This window comes from Morone saxatilis, unplaced genomic scaffold, assembly GCF_004916995.1.
Source record: "Morone saxatilis isolate NCDOM2014 unplaced genomic scaffold, NCSU_SB_2.0 Contig18, whole genome shotgun sequence".
Classification (NCBI taxonomy): Eukaryota; Metazoa; Chordata; class Actinopteri; family Moronidae; genus Morone; species Morone saxatilis.
The window spans coordinates 2,965,171-2,978,646 of record NW_023339740.1 but is presented as its reverse complement, the minus strand read 5'-3'; the positions used below and the strand labels follow the sequence as shown (position 1 = coordinate 2,978,646).

Genomic DNA, 13,476 nt, shown 5'->3' with positions numbered 1-13,476 from the left:
CTAGTTGTTACCCTTGTTTGTGACATTCCTCACAGCTCACCCCACTACCCTAACTCTGTGTAGTAACACTATACATCAAATACAAAAGTTTGGGGAGTTTAAAAAAAAAAAAAAATGGAAGCTGATGACAGAATATTTGCCAGAGACATCAGCAGTGCAGACAGTAAGAGAGCTCATCAGGAAAGAACAGACTGAAATTTAACCCAGACCAGGTGTGCTCTTTGTGGAATCTGCGCTTGAAGCCAAGATATTTCAAGTAAAAGGAGAAACATGACAGCACCACAGGTTCACTAGTGTCCACCATTGTTGACAGGGTGCACATGGATGAAACCCTAGAGAGGGAGTTATCAGTTTCAACAACAAACTGTCTTTTCTGGACTGTGGAGACGGGGTTTACAGAAAAGCCATTTACACAGATCACTAGCAGCTTTCTTCTTCACACCATCCACCCCATGCAAACTGGAAGTATAATCTGGACACCACTGGGCAAAGACCATATCGACAAATACAAAAACACTAACATCAGACGTTGGAAGGCTTTGAAAGCCTGCAGTTACCCTCGCTGAGCTTTCATTAAAAAAAGAAAAAGAACACCAGATCAAAGGAAAAAGCAGACCACAATGAAAAATGAACATATTGTCTTCCCATATGTGGCTGAAAATTCTGTGGAGCTCCAAGGGTTTTTTCCAAACTCAAAATGACTGTTTTTTAAGCCTGGCAATATGCTGAGACAGAGGATGGTTTCTCTGAGGGGCTGCGTTGGCAAACATTGTGCACACCTGAGTCGAAACAGCACGTTAACATACCCATGCAGAATATAATGGTTCCAATGCTTTACACTCGCTTACAGAAAATAAAGCTTGTACAACTTCAAAGATACTAATGAAAAAAAAAAATATATATATATAATTCCTATAAAGATGGATGCTCAGACAAAGTTATTGTAAACTACAGTATATGACCAAACTATATTTATAGCTGTTCATTGTGGACCTTGGAAACAATTGACAACACCACACCAGGTAGCTGTTCAGGAGCTTGGGAACATATTACCAGTGATGTGGAAGGTTGTTTTTTCCGGCTCTGTTTAACTGCCCCTCCTGCAGTAAGGGATTAACAAAATGGAGCAGGATGGGAAGGGGACCAGCACCAGACCAGCTTCTGGCCGACTGAGCAGCTCTCCAGTGCTGCTGGCCTCTTACGGTACAGGTTGGCTGCAGTCACACCCTTTCTCTGCTCCGTGCTGTCAAACCAGCCCACGGCTTAATTATTTCTTGAATCAGATTAAGTTTTAATTTTGAAAATAGCTAAGCTACACAGCCACTATTGGGAGTTAAACTAGTTTAGAGCCGCTTGACATATAATTACTGATGTTTAAATTTTTCTTAAAAGCTGAGGTTTAAAGTTAGTGCTTGACCATCTAATGTTCTGCAGCCCCATACAACACAGGACTGTGCATGCACTGATGTTGTTCTGACACCTTTCTATTTAGAACCAAGCCATTAAACTGGTTTCAGCAGTTTTGAGCTTCAGTAGCTTGGTCGTGTTGGATCGGAACCGACACGGGGGCCAGCCTTCGGGTTCCCCACGTGCCATCAGTGAGCCTTGGCCGCCCATGACCCTGTCTCCGGTGCCACGATAACCAGATAATCAGTGTTTTACACTTCACCTGTCAGTGCTCAGAATGTTATGGCTGATTGGTGTATCATATATTATATTCATAGGACATTCCCAGGTTATTTTTTTCCTTTTCATCATTGACTTTACTGTTTTGTTTCTTGCAACGTATCTTAGCAGTTCTAGTAGTGATTAACTCTGCTATTGACCCTGCTCAATCAGGAAAGGCACATTTCAGTTTAGTTTAAGTCCAGTAAATTGTTTTACACTTGGTTGTACAGATTTCATGGATGTCCAATTACTGGATAGAAGACTGGAACGATTCTCCACAGAATTAAGTTTCCCTGTGTACAAACTAATTTGTCCTGTTTTGTGCACATCTTACAGGGTAAATGGAAGATACTGCTCAAATAAAGCTACATCATTGTAATTGCTTACAGGCAGGAGCTTTGACAGGCACTGTAAGTAAATACTGCTCTCAGGTTTTACATTTATCTCCAACTTTTCACTTGCAAATCAATTTGGATGACTTAGTATGTCATTTGGAGAACTTGTTAACTTGCTTTAAAAAGAAAAAGCTTGGCAAGTTTCTAAAATGTTTGTTCAACTTCTTGCCTTATAAGGCATACATAAATACATAAATGCACAAGCTAGCCTTTTTAAAAGCCACACAAATTAATATTTTTATATTACCAACTGAAATAATGACTAGCTGTGATGTGAAAGATAAGAATACTGTATAACCAAACTCTGCAGTTCCCTTGTGGTCTATGAAGCATATTGGTGTCTTTTAGCTTATTGTTTTGATTTTACGGCCCACAGCTTTACTGTTTTGGTTTAGTATTACAACTCTTATCAACTTTGTTTCTAGCTGCATTTTTCAGGGTAAAATCCCCACAGTACGGTGACTGTCAAGCAGACAGATAAAGTTAGCATCTAGCTGGTGGAGCTAGAAGCGAGATGTTGAAGACCAAAACTAAACAAAAAGGCTTAATTACTGTAGGTAGCCAGAAACACCAGCTCTAAATGAAAGCTAATGTAACTAGCTAGTTTGTGAGATAATATGTTATTGTTGAGTTTACAGCTTTTCGGACTGGCCAAACGGCTAACGAGATCAATTAATGCAGCTTTAATGTTAATTTTGTACTTTCTACTGAAGTGCTCAGAAAAAATGTAATCAATGCTCTGCCTGATCTCCTAGTTTCAATCATCAAAATGGAACTAAGCAATGTAATAATGTTGAGGAAAGAGCACCATCACCATGAATCTGCACATATAAGAGCACAAAAATCCAAAAGAAGAGTATTCTTATCTCTCGCTGTTACCTTTTCCTGCCGCTGACACCTTTAATCTTGTATCTGCCAAATATAAAAGCCCAATGATCTGTCTCTAAAGCTGCTTCACTGTACAGCTGCATATTGCTTCGCAGTGTGATTTTACCTGAAGCTATGTGTCACTTCCTCCGTGCCTCTCAGGGGTTTAACATAATTGCATTCGTTATCCAATCTACACACCTACCTCCTATTCTAAGTTCCAGCTTGACCCGGTTGTCATTCAGAACACAACTCTCTGGGCAACTGTAATTGATGTGCACTTGTTCTTCATGTTCTTTGGTAAATACTTCTTAATAGAGTGGGACAGCTCAAGACCTAACTGTAATCACACTGTTAGCACACATTCTTCGTACTCTCTTCATCTCCACGGCTAATTAGAATCAATAAACATGGTGAACAAACAAGACTCATTAGGGCTTTCACTATCTCCTTCCTCCCCAGGCAAAAGCCTGTAGGGTGACATTTTTGTATCTCTTTTCCAACCCGTAAACCTGCGTTTAAGAATTGCTCTCAAGCTCAGCGCTGGATACTCCATAGATATAGCGAGCGTGGCGTCAAAAATAAAAACCCTTTGAAATTGCCATGAAGCTTTTGAAGCCTATGTCCCACTGCTGAATGCTCTCAGGGTTTTCATCTCTCCCCATCTCTCCTCATTTGCTGAGGAGCTCTCAGGGCCTCGCTGAGCAGCTGTAATGAACACCAAGGAAAAGCATCTATAGAGAGGAGGACTGCATGGACAGCCGGGCAGGGCACTGCTGTACTGTATGTGCCGCAAGATGCTTTATGCAAATGCGCTGCTCGCAGTAATCTAAAAAGTTGTAGCAGCATGGGGGAGTGTTTATAAAGTGCAGCAAGGCATGTCGCTCATTTTCTAAGATATCAACTCTTTCACTACTTGTAATCCTGAAAGACAGAGGGAAGAAATGCACATCACAGGGGTGTGTTCCGCCAGCTCTATCTCAGAAAGTAGTCCGTTCCCCTACTGCGCTTCTACTTCACATCTGTGGTTGCGGTGGGTGTTGTTCATTTTCTATCTGAGTAGATTTGGAGGCTGAGGAGGCCACCCACCAGCTTGTGCACAGTGGGTGGTGGAAGTCTTCACAAGGAAAAGGAAAAGACTGACAAACAAAGAAAACACTGCATGGGGAATGGCAAGGTCAGAAATTAGATGTTTTCTCAGGCTGATAAACAGAGTGATATTGTAAACTGGCACCAGGACAGTTGTAATGAGATAGACTGTCAGGAAATGGGCTAAGAGAGTTGTGGTCTGATGAAGAAAAGGTGACTTCAATAAAAACCCTTCAATTTACCCAAAAGATGCAGACTTCCATTTGCGACAGGGGTAACTTCTTCTACATGGAGGGGCAATAAGGTTTAGAGGGATCTCTGAGACTTCTACGGGCAATGAGGCGTGTCGCCTGCAACATAAAAAGAGAGAGGCACATTGAGGCGGTTCATAATGCACATTTCATGAAGTTCAAGAAAATAAAGTAGCATATTTTCAAAATTTCAAAATCAGACAGCAGGTGATGCATGGATAAATGCAATAAATAATGTTTCGGCATGAATGGTGGCGCACTGTTGCCAGAGAGGGGGTCCGTCAGCATGCTAACTCCCACTGAGCTGAAGGTTACATTTAGCAGAAAGAGAGATTACTTCTGTCCACTGCCCGCAGCATTTTAATGCCTTCAAATCAGGACCGGGAACTGTCATATATGCAATATCACAACAGGCTGAATCAGCACACAGAGCTCAGTGCCAGGTAGGGAGCAGAGAGGAGGAGGACGAGGAGGAGAAAGATGAGGGGGGGAAGACGAGGAAGAGGAGGAGGAGGAGAGAGAGGGGCAGGAGATTAGACATGATCAGAATGTACCAGGCTGAGTGTAATGTAAGACGACAACAGAGGCTGTGGAGAACAGATATGAACAGGAAGAAAGCACAAGACAAGAGGAAGCAGATTAAAATTACTTTGTGTTATCTAGCTTGTTAGCATAATGACCTTCCTCATTAAAATCTCTGAAGTGCCATTACAGGAACTGCCAACAATACATGTTGTCATATTTTAGCAGATAAATGACAGTATGGCACATAACACACACACAAACAGATAAAAGCTGTCTAAAGTATATATATTTCAGTGGACATTTTAATCAAAGTATCATTGAGGTCTGTAAAGTGGAAACAAAGTGATGATCTAATTTTGCTTTACACACCTGTCACACAATGATCAGTTCATTCTGAATCATTTTTTTATATGTATGTGTTCTCTCCATTAGTGAGATGAGGAGCGTGGTCATTTCATTTCTGTGACAAGTACAGGGCTGGAATCAGCACATGGTTAGCCTAGCTTAGCATAAAACCTGGAAGCAGGAGAAGGCAGCTAACCTGCCATGCCAACGGTAACGAAATACCTAGGAACACCCCTAAAGTGTAAATATTTACACTAATATGCAAAGAGAAATGTGTTAAATCAATAAAACAGTCAGGTGCAGTAATTAAGCTGTAATTCAAGCTGCCTCTGACCACTGCGAATCATCTCAGCCAACACATTCTCACTCCCAACTCGTCAAATACTCCAAATTGCTTCAAGCATAATTTCTGGACATTCAGGGCTCCACTGGTCAAATTAGCAAGAAAAAATATGCGATGTATGCAACATTAGTCAAGTTAACAATAATCATCCGGTTAGACTTTTAAAATAAAGCTAGCATGATTAACGTTGTGAGTTCGGTTAGGTTTAGGCACAAAAACTACTTGGTAGGTTAAGGATAAGATCGTCAGTTATGTTACGTACATTATGTAACCTAAGAGAAATTCTTCGCATTTGGTTTTCACTCGTGACACCAACAGCAGTCTCATGGGTTAAAGTCCTGTATTTGTTTGAGCCATCCATCCACCTCCATAATTAGACTTTCTCACTCTTAATACTACATCACCTGACTTTGATGGTGGGCGCAACCAAAAAGGGCCCTAGAAGGATACCTACAGCATCATATTTTGAAGCAGAGGGCCACTGACCCGGTGGGAATATTTGATGACGTGGGAGTAAAACTGGGTCATCTCCACAAAAAAAAAAAAATGTCTATGACAGTGAAGACTTTGTAATTGTAATAAGTGATGTAAAGATTTTTCAAGTTTGAATCTTTTGGCATCTTTTGCAGGATGGCAATGTTTCTCAGTACTGGTTTATATTAGGGTTTTCTGACTTGCCACATCTATGGTTAAGGTTTTCTTAAGTTTAGTCAACTAAAATTACTTGGTAGGTTTAGAGAAAGACTGTGGTAATGGTTAAAGGAAACAAACATTTACCATCGGTGCCAGACAGGTCACGAACTGCGGTTTGTGCTGTCTTCTAGTCAGGCACTTTGAACATCCAGCCATCTACCCCAGCCTCCTCCCTAAGAGCTTTGTGGCAATGTAACAACTTTACACTACTTTGCTTCTAAGAATATACAGTCACTACTTGCAAGACCGCAAGTGTACAAGAAAGAAGAAAATGCACCCAAAATGCACCTGCTGCCATTTTCTGGCGAGGAGAGTCAACTTTTTGTCAATTTTGTTTAGGACAGATGCAGGGAGCAGAGTCCAGGTAAACCTTTTCTGGACAAATAAAGCACAAGGGAGGGAAGAGCAGGACATGGCCATCAGGGTGAATGGAGTTCTGGCCATAAATAAAACACCTAAATATCTCTTGGTGTTTAATTGCTGCGGCTGGCTGAGTAATGGAAGAAGCAGCCACTTGTCATTGAAGCATCCCCCAGTGAGGACCGATGCAGACTTCTGCCTCTGGACGACTTTGGCCTGCTGTCTGCTGCAGGCCAGTCCTACTGTACCTTCACAACACATCACAGCAAACACTGCCAGGGATGAGTTACCTTGCCTGGTGTTTTCACGGTGAAATGTTCTGTGTTCTTTCCTGGAAAAAAGTAAGTCCTTGCAAAGTCATTCTGCTCAAATAGATTTTTTTTTTTTTTTTTTCCAAACGTGTTCTTTTCTAATAGCAGCGACAACAGCGCCTGTGTCTCAAAGACAAACAAGCACCAAAACAATCACAGAGAGAAACCGAACATTTTCTGCTCTGAAGAGCTTTGCAAGTGGCAGCATTATAGGCAAAACTGAAACCCAGATACTCCCAACTGTTTGGCACTTTACTGCTTGGCGTCTGGGAATTAAGGAGCATTTAAGTCGATCTTGATGAACTCATAAACCTTCAAGGTGGGCAGTCAGGGAAGCATTAACTTCAAGAGAGTTGGTAAAGGCTGATATAAAAACGAGCACTAAAAAGATCACTGTGATTAGCCTGAGAAAAGAACAAGACGGGGGGAAAAACAACGATGGTTCAGCCTAGAAGGGATGATGACTTTGGAGAGGAACACTGTGGGTTTAGTGTGATCAGACACTCTTTCCAACAAGCACTGGCATTTCGGCCAACCCCTACAAGAGGCTCCAGCTATTTTAATTTTTTGTGATTTATGAGGACAGTACAGCCCAGAAGCAGGAAGATGTTTTTTTGACTACCACACCATATTTTTTGGATTAAAAACAGAATATATTGTGGAAATTTTCTTCCATGAAAGAACTTCTGCCTAGTGTTCAACTTTAAAGTAATTGTCTGCACCATTTTTAAATGAACATTATATTTTATTTTTTGACTACTTTCCACTGATTAGCAATCGGATGGTTTGATGGTTGGAGTGAACATTGCTGATTAGACTGCCTGGTTTTAATAATATCTGGTTTTCAAATGTCGTTGTCACACTTTTTCATAATCAATCAACACTGTAAGAAGTGCTTACACCCATATTTAACTGCAATGTGAATGTAGCCAAAATATTAACAAAATGTAGCTCTTGTGAATTAATCAAGGGGCAACCTCTGTAGGTGGAAAATGAAGCCAACGCGGCAGTAACAACAACTGCAGTTCCTCAAATGGCCACTAGAGTCTGGCTCCAGAATTGAGTCAGTCTCCATAAGGCCCCATATTAAAATGCAAAACTTTACAGCAGAAATAAACATGTTTAAGCCTGGAAAAAAAAAACGGTTTTGGTTTCTCTAGCTAATTTTCCTGTTTATGACAACTGTACGGGGTATTTATATAACTCACCCGTTTAAATTATCAAGGCTTAAAGTTATTGCTCGTAGTTATTCATAATTTCGGGCGTTCCCACTTTGAGTGACAGGTGGGTGTTTTTTTAGTAACCAGACTTCATTCAGCCTGCCTCAGCTACACACAGTCTTTGTATCAGTTTCGGTCTTGACTGAGACTTTTATTTTTGGAAACATATATTATGTAAAATGGTTAATAGCAACTTTCTTTAACTGACATCACCTGTACGTTCAGATTTTAAAAGGATAAGACATAATCCAATTTTTTTTTTCTTATAATCAACAAATCCCATGAAAAGACCAAAACTAACAATTTGTTAGTCTGTCTCTCAGTATTTTCTGACTTTCCTACTGTGTCTGGGTTATTCAAGTCCATTCCTTGTAAAGATATACAGTAAATCCCAGACAAATAGTTTCATTAAAAAGGCTCTGCAGTTTCCTAAAATAACTGTACTGTACTGCACTGTAATTTTTAGCAAATGTTACTCAAACAGAAGGAAATAGTGCATTTGTTGGAGACTATTTTCTGCCATGGATCAATATTCATTTGGTGCTCTACTGAGTATTCGGGGCAGCAGGACGGTGTGTGAGGTTGTGTCAAAATAAACTATAATGTGTGTGTTCGTCATGGTAATGAAGGAACATGTCACCCAGTGCAACAGTGTGGCTTAATGTGTTTTTAATAGTTTTTGGCACAGAGGAAGAAGATATGTCAGACTTTGATACACACACAATACTTGTTAGGAGATACTGTCACTGTTGGTTTAGGTCTTAGCATTGGATTGCTGACTTTAGTAAAAATATGGAGGATCACCAGACTTATCCTTTTTATCAAAATTACCTTTACCTTATTATTATCACATTATATTGAACCTGCTCGGGTTATTATTATTAATAATATAATAAAATTCTATTCTATGTGTGCCAATTTAAAGACCATCACCATTAAAATGTGTCTTCTTTGTGACTGTTCGTCGAACAGCGTGTCTGTAGCTTGGCGTTACGTTTCGGATATTCTCCATTAAACAGGAAGTTGTCATAACTTCAGTGTACATTGTCCAATATCCACCAAACTACATGTCTGATAAGACTCCTGCCCTGAATACATACACATGTCAATATTAATAGTCATATTACCACCTATAGTGGAAACAGGAAGTAAGCCTTGTATGGCAATCAGCATCTGGTTTACGTGAAATTTTCAGTCTACGCATAATATGCAGCACGCCCCAACTCACATAGACTACGAGGGCCATAAATAGGGCTGTTGCTGCTGTGTGTTTAGGTAAATGATAAGAGGCACTTGTGTTTAGCCTTCTTACATGTCTGTGGGTTATAGCCAGGGAAAAGCTGTTTTCCACCAAATAAAACTCTAACAGCATTTCCTTCCTACATTCTGGTTTATTATGGATTCTAAGAATGAGATAGACATGAATTAATTTCTTGAGTTTTCCTTTTGACAATCATTCATGTGTATAGTTTTTAGGCGGTTTCAGAGTGGCATGAAATGAATCATGAATCTGCTGAAATGAACTTGCGGTAGTGGTAACCACAACAGCTAAACTTTAATTAACTGCTCATCCAAATTGGCAGCATTCAATTACAGCACTTTTACATCAGTGCAGCTAATCAGGGGCCATCAAGAGACACACCAAGTGACAGACGCTGGAACACAACCAAGACAGGAAAGAGCACACTGCATGTGCTTTTGGCATCATCATTTTTAACAGTGAGGCAATGAGCAAGCCTTCACATTCAATCAGTAATATGTTTTAATAATTAAAATTTTATTGTAGCATCATGGTGTCAATATTAAACGCTCTCTTATATAAGCAGTGTTCAACATCAAAGTGTAAGCTGTGAATAATCAGTATGTTTGTATATCATCTCGACAGATACTTCTAACAAATTGCTGCCCTCTAAAGCGTAAAGTAACACCCTTGAACTCACCTGCATTCTGATGCAGCTTGTGGATGGAATACCCTGTGTAAAATGTAAATCTAACAGCAGCGTGCCATATGGATAAACGTGCCCAAGGACAAATGGGTTGTGCACCCTTGCGAACCAGAGCTGCCAGTAATAATCTCTCATCCATGGAGGTTAAGTGCTGGGATGGAGATTTCCCACTGCCTGCCATATTAAGCTTCCATGTTTCACTGAGTGCAGGTTCTCTGCTTACATAATGCCAATCTCTAAACACTCTGGCTCCCAAAACTTTGCAAACTGTCAGAGGGGCTGGAAAAGTGGTGTTCAAGGACTAATTGAGCTTAATAATGGGTGCTTATGCTGGAAAAACAACACACAGAGAAGGACACCACTGTGTCTGTTTGTGGGTTTTAGGAAATGCCAACTGCTTCGTTATTACATGTTCTCAAAATAACAATGAGCTTACATTTAGTGTTAAGTAAAGCAGAAGTACTGTTACAAGTACTTCAAAAGTATTCAACTAGAACTTATTGAAAACTACATAAACTAACTGGAGTTCTGTTTCCTAAACCTAACCAAACTGCAACCTCAGCAGGCTTCATTTTGCTTTATTTTCTGAAACATTAAACAGCTTTTTCTGGCATTCTGTGCTAAGCACACATTGCTCTGTGCTGCTCTTCCCAGAGACCACCCATCAATCAGACAGTGACATCTTTGGATTTTCTGTCAGTTTAAGCGTGTATAAATCATGTGCTTTTCTTTGTGGCTGCTGAGTTGCTGTTTTCAGTTATCGGCATGGAATAGCACAATGGACATTTACTTAAATGTCACAGATCGATACTTTGCATTATAATACAATGTGATGCCTCTGTGAACAATGTTGCTGTGTTTGTACATGCTTAGCCTTATACAAAGTAAAAAGAAAAAAATGACCAATACAGATGCTTTCATATAGGACATAAGGGGGTCATTGAATGGTTGGTTGATGAGAATGAAAATGATGTAAATTAAACACCAATCGGAGAATGGAGGTTCCAGAAACGGGGAGGTTTGTGTTGTTTTTTCCTTTAAACTGTCACCCATCTGTACCTTTCAGCGACAGTAGACACATGTTGAAAAGGACATGCCCTGTCTCACAGTGCAGGCTCAGGAGTGGTGAGCACAGGTTGTGTCAGTGAGTTATTCCTTTTCAGGGTCATGTGTCAGTGCAGCCACACTGACTGCGCACAAAAAACAATCATCTGCATTTGGTTTCCTGAGGGAGGGGGGTCAGATTTCAGGGGTGATGGTGTTGGTGAGGAGTCAATACCCTACGCTGCCTCTCTTAATCAGCACAGTACACCAAGGTCAGTTCATCCGGAAACATAGTCCTGCCTGCGCTGCTCCACCGTGGCCGCTCCGGTACCATCCATCAGTCAGCGCAAAGCAGGAGCAGCCTCCATACGAGGAAGAGATAAACACAAACACAGGGAGGGTCTGAGCCTCGCTACAACACACAGCACGAAGCTACTGAGTGTGCAAACTTTTTTTCTGTTGACACAAATCCCAGGGACGAACCCCCCCCCCTTTCTTCCCCCTGATGGATGAGTAGTGTGTACTTCCGTCAGTTATGTAACACAGTCGGCCGTGCACTGTGCTTCTCCAAAAGCAGGTTTAAGCGGTTTTGCTTTATATAATGTGGAAATCCAAATCTTTCTCTTTTTGCCAGATAGGCTGCGTCGTGTCCCAGACTCTGTAAGCATGCTTGCTCATGGTATTAGTCAACAAAGAGAGGGACATGATTGTCTGATGTTGGAATTCCTAAGCTGTTTTTTTTGTTTTACGAGTGTATGAATTTATTTTATTCTACTATTCCTGGAAATATTAAGGAACAACGAGCCCCTGCTCCTGCACTTTTCTCAGAGAGCACTGTCAAGTCCTGATAGGTTCATAAAGTTGTCGTGCACTGATTATGACAACATCAAACCGTTATTTTCTCTGAAGAAGAAAATTAAGCAATCGTGCACAAGAGGAGATCTGAGAGAATTAAAACATCGCCCGACAATATCATGTTGACAGAATCCAATTAACCTTTGCTGCTTCAGTGTGAGGCCTTTGGAAATCAGCTTTGCTGTGGTTCCCCTCCCTTTATCATCCTCCATCTCATTTCTCTCATCAGCATCACATCAGTGAAGTCTAGAGAGTGAGATATTTATGAGCCTCTGTAGTAAATAGAAAGATTTAATTACTGATGGTGCCCACTGCCCAGCTCATACCATGTTATGAGGCCTGCCTTATAAAAAAAGAGGCAACCTCACGATTAATTATTGCAGTTTATCGTGCCTTTGAGTGCCGAGTGCTGGGACCTGCATTACAGGGAAGGCTTTGTGTTCAACTGGGCCACTTTACTGCGCATCGCCACCACTACCACCACCACCGCAAGCTTTGTGCTGATAGGCTGAACCAACCACTTCACAGCGCGTTCATGGCCTATATCTCCTTATCCCCCAGGAGCAGATCAAGGAATGGAAAAACAAACAGGCCTTGTAACACATAAGCATAATCAAGAACGTGGGCCCGTCTGGCGCTACAATTCCTGAAGGATAGGCTAACATACTGGAGGGGAACGCTGAACAAAACAGTACGTGGCAAAGCCTCAAACACTTATTCTTCTTTGTTTTTGCAGAGCTGCACCTTTTTCTTTCATGGCCCGTTGCAAGTGCATGCAATACGCTCTCTAACGTAACAAATGAAGACCTACAAGGTTCCATGTAAAGTCATTATCTCATGGATTACATATACTGGATTTTTTACAATCTAGGAAGTTTTATATTATTTATAACAGTGAAATACACAAAATCCGCTTTTTTTTCAATGTAATTGTGATCACATCAACAAATCAATAAAATAGAGGGCGATTAGGAAAAAAAGACCAGGGACGTTAAAAAACAAATTCTGGGACAGTTGTGGAACGGAAGATAGACCCCCCGGGAATAAAAAAATACAGTGTTGTCACACACACACAATAACGCGAGGAGACAAACCGTGATTGGGAAAGTTACAATGCAGTGGGATTTTGTCCTTTCTGGTGTCATCAACGAAATGTACCGAAGAACATACCGTAGTCTCTAGTCTCCCCCGTAGTGAGGGATGTTGAAAGTGTCAATTTGTTTTTGGTTTCTCTTCTTTCTTTTGTGGGGCTTTTATTGCCTTTAATTGATAGTGACAGCTGAAGCTGAGTGACCAAGAGAGAAGGGATGCAACAGCAACACAACAATAGGCCACAGGTCAGAGTCATACCCTGAGCCGCTGCAGCAAGAACTCAGCCTTGGTACATTACATGGGTCACCAGCTCTACCAGTGAGCTATCCGGGCACCCCAAAAGTGTGAGTTAGTTTAATGGTATAGGTAACCTCCTCACATTGGAAAACGCCAGACTGGTGGCCTTTTCACGCATGTGTGCCGCATGCACCCACACACTGTTTAAACATGTAATTTGAGTTTACAGATGTTA

General features: G+C 41.0%; 1 protein-coding gene across 1 annotated transcript in view; it reads right to left on the bottom strand.

The window, feature by feature from the left end:
- Positions 1-3,842: 3,842 nt before the first annotated feature.
- The window catches only part of LOC118328079, a 65,998-nt gene continuing 56,364 nt past the window's right edge, over positions 3,843-13,476 (bottom strand). Inside the window, exons 3-5 of the mRNA XM_035661683.1 lie at positions 4,262-4,369; positions 4,020-4,047; positions 3,843-3,854 (exon numbers count right to left, since the gene is read on the bottom strand). Of these exons, the coding sequence (XP_035517576.1) occupies positions 3,843-3,854; positions 4,020-4,047; positions 4,262-4,369 (148 nt within the window). The remainder of the gene's footprint in view (positions 3,855-4,019; positions 4,048-4,261; positions 4,370-13,476) is intronic.